This window comes from Mya arenaria, chromosome 7 (assembly GCF_026914265.1).
Source record: "Mya arenaria isolate MELC-2E11 chromosome 7, ASM2691426v1".
NCBI lineage: Eukaryota > Metazoa > Mollusca > Bivalvia > Myida > Myidae > Mya > Mya arenaria.
Window position 1 is genome coordinate 41,985,693 of NC_069128.1, and position 3,350 is coordinate 41,989,042.

Sequence of the window (3,350 nt, forward strand, 5' to 3'; positions counted from 1 at the left end):
TTGAACTCATATCTCATATGAACGCAACATGGGACAGGATAATTATCTATTTGTTATTGCATTTCTTATTGTACACGCGAATATCTCAATGAGCTTCTTTACATGTGGACCCGACCTAAAATGTTCATGCACGACGAGGCCGTCAGGAGCGATTGCAATGGATTGTAAAGCAAGAAATGTCAAACTTCGTCAGGTTTGCGAAAATATTGCGCAAATATACCCAAATGTGTCAGATCTTAATATTGCACGAAACAACATTGGTAGCATCAATGCCAAAGATATGAACCACTGTCGAAACATCAGTAGTTTGAATATGAATTACAACCAGATCTCGTCTCTGCGTAGTGGTGTCTTAAAGGATTTTCGGAATATATTGACACTGGATTTGAGCGAAAACGTGCTCGACATTTTCAACAATACGGCGTTTGACCCAAGCGTGCTACCATCATCTCTGAGAATCCTCAAACTCTACGGCAATTTTCGAGAGGATAGCAAGCTTGAAAGAAGCTTTGCCTACCCAAATTTTACTAAGTTAAGGAACCTTGCGATGTTGCAGATGGATGGCATTGAAACAGATTTCGGTCTGGAATATGAAAACAGCAGCGTCAAAAATTTAACTCTTTCATCCCAAGGACCTTTAGGATTCTGTTCCATAAAGGAAATCTTTCCGACAACTTTCCACTCGCTTGCAAATATACGTGTTCTAGATATATCCTCGTGCAGAATTGAAAATATTTACAGAGATGCATTTAAACACATGAAGTGTCTTGAAATACTGGATCTTTCTTTGAACAGACGTCTAGGATTTAGCTCTCTGAAGAACATTACATATTCGCTTCAGTTTACAAATATTCAATTTGTGAACTATTCGCGGGTTTATACTTCATTTGGCGTTGGAACTATTATTTTGAATAGAGATATATGCTACCTACGGAATACCTCTCTGAAAGCAGTCGCCTTTGATGGCAACAATATTGAAATGATAGAAAAGAACACAAATTTGTTACTTCCGAAGCACTTGGAAACAATTTATGGACAAGAGAATACATTCACTTTTGGATTATACCTTTTTCAATTTGGTTGCCTTGAAAACGTTTTACATATTCATGCAAATAACCAAAACAAAATGCACTCACCTATTAAATACTTTGCAGAACCAACATCAAAAAACGACAACGATCGAAATAGGGATTCAGAATGCCCATTCATGACGGAAGAAAGTTTGAAGTCCATTGCGAAAGATATCCATGATTGTACGTATTTTCCAGCAAAGGAAACAGTTGCTGAGATGAAACCGCAGTTTTCTAGGTCTCTCAAAAGCATTTATTTCTCCGGCTGCAACTTGGTTTACAGCATTGACAATACGGATATAAATATAAGCCCATCAAATAATACTATTGAAGTATTAGATTTTTCGAAAAACGCTTTCCATTCCTTGAGCGGCAGAATTGGGCCATTTCCAAATCTGAAGTTTTTGTCACTCTCCCGTTCTTACTGCTCTTTCATTAGTTCTGAAATTTTGTCGATGGTCAAACTTGAAAACCTTCAGCTCGATCAAAATTATTTGGGAGAAATGTTTGCACATCAGGGTCGAGGAGACACGTTTGAATATCTAACACATTTGAAAACGCTTAACCTTTCAACCAACCGCATAACCCGCTTACATAAGAATATATTTAGCCGTCTCAAAAATGTTGAAAACATTGATTTAAGCAGTAAAAACATCGAAATGTTTGACGTCCATGTAACGTCTTTGAAAAATCTGCTTCATTTGAATCTCCAAGGCAACACAGTTCATAAACTGAATCATAAAACAAGACAACTTCTCGAAGACAATTCAATGCGAATAGGAAAGAATTTTACCCTGGATTTGCGAAACAATTCAATCGAATACAGTTGTAGCAATCAACAGTTTTTGTACTGGTTGCTTGATCATAAAGAAAGGTTACAAGGTTTTCATGAGATGGTTTTCTATAGGTTAAATGGAAGCTCTGTAGATTCGACTGCATTTCTGCGCGAAGTACCCCATTTGCGTGCTCAATGTAGATCATATACAGTTGCAATTGTATTGTCTGCTTTGGGTGTATTGTCAGCCTGTGCAATTATCATTGCAGTCATTTTGTACAAAAAGAGATGGAAACTTCGATATTGGTACTACATGACAAAGCAAAATTACTTTGGCTACCGGCGATTAGTAAACGACTACAAAGATGATGATTACCGATACGATGCGTTTATATCATATTCTGACCATGACTTACATTTTATACGTGACGAGATTATACCAAGACTGGAGAACAGAGGGATGAAGCTGTGTGTACACCAACGGGACTTCCTACCTGGCATACCGATAACGGACAACATAGTGGATGCGATACGCACAAGCAACAAAACGGTGGTGATTCTCTCTAAAACTTTTGTGAAGAAGCAGTGGTGCATATTTGAGTTTAACATGGCAAGAATGGAAAGCATTGACAAGCGTTTATGTGAGAATGGGTGTTTAGTGATTGTACTGTACGAGAATGTTCCCGCGAAAGAAATTCCGCTAGAAGTAATGGATTGGATTGACAATCATTCGTACATCAGGTATACACGCGACCCGGACGGACAACCATTATTTTGGGAAAGTCTGACAACAGCCATAGAACATTGATGTCCCTCATAAATTAAATACATAATCATTTGTATCGTTACTGGTATTTTATTTGAGACATACCTTGATTTCTTTATATGGTTGAACGACAAAACATAGATGTTTTGTTGTAATTTTGATGCTAGCATTGTTCAAATGCATATACATATTGATGGTTTTTATGGAAGGTCCTTGTGGTTTTCATTGTAATGTTTTGAAGTAACGATCGAGAACATGACTGCGTTTTTTTTTTAAATTGCAGATTCATAATTGTAATGTGCATTAATTCGTTATGCTTTATCCAATTTGCATTTTGTAAATGTTTTGCTCTTGTATCCCATAATTGTATTTACAAAGGCGTGTATATAAACTTATTTGTGTATAAAGTGTTTGATAATAAAAATCGAAACAAGTAAAAGAGACTGACTTTGGCCTTATATTAGTGGTACTCAAATGTCTGTATGTTTGTCTTTCACCTTGTTCTTTAGAGAAATAGAACTTAACTGATTGGCATAGAAATCCTTTTTCAGGTGGAAAATATCTGCAATTGTTTTCGATATCAATGAACAAAAATGTTTTGATTTACTCTGATATGAATCATACGCATCAACTTCATAGATCGAAGAGCCAAACAGCCATCCATTAAATGTGTTATTTTAATGCTACAATGATGAAACTGAATAGCCAAAAAAACAAAAAAACATCACGACATACACAC

General features: G+C 36.3%; 1 protein-coding gene across 1 annotated transcript; it reads left to right on the plus strand.

Moving 5' to 3' along the window:
- LOC128240582 (toll-like receptor 4) lies at positions 1 to 3,039 on the plus strand. Its single transcript, XM_052957273.1, has one exon. The coding sequence runs from the start codon at positions 29 to 31 to the stop codon at positions 2,651 to 2,653; it is 2,625 nt and encodes an 874-aa protein (XP_052813233.1). The 5' UTR covers positions 1 to 28; the 3' UTR covers positions 2,654 to 3,039.
- Positions 3,040 to 3,350: the final 311 nt, after the last annotated feature.

Coding starts and splice junctions, on each gene's coding strand:
- LOC128240582 (XM_052957273.1), top strand. CDS start 29: ATGGGACAGGATAATTATCTATTTGTTATTGCATTTCTTATTGTACAC.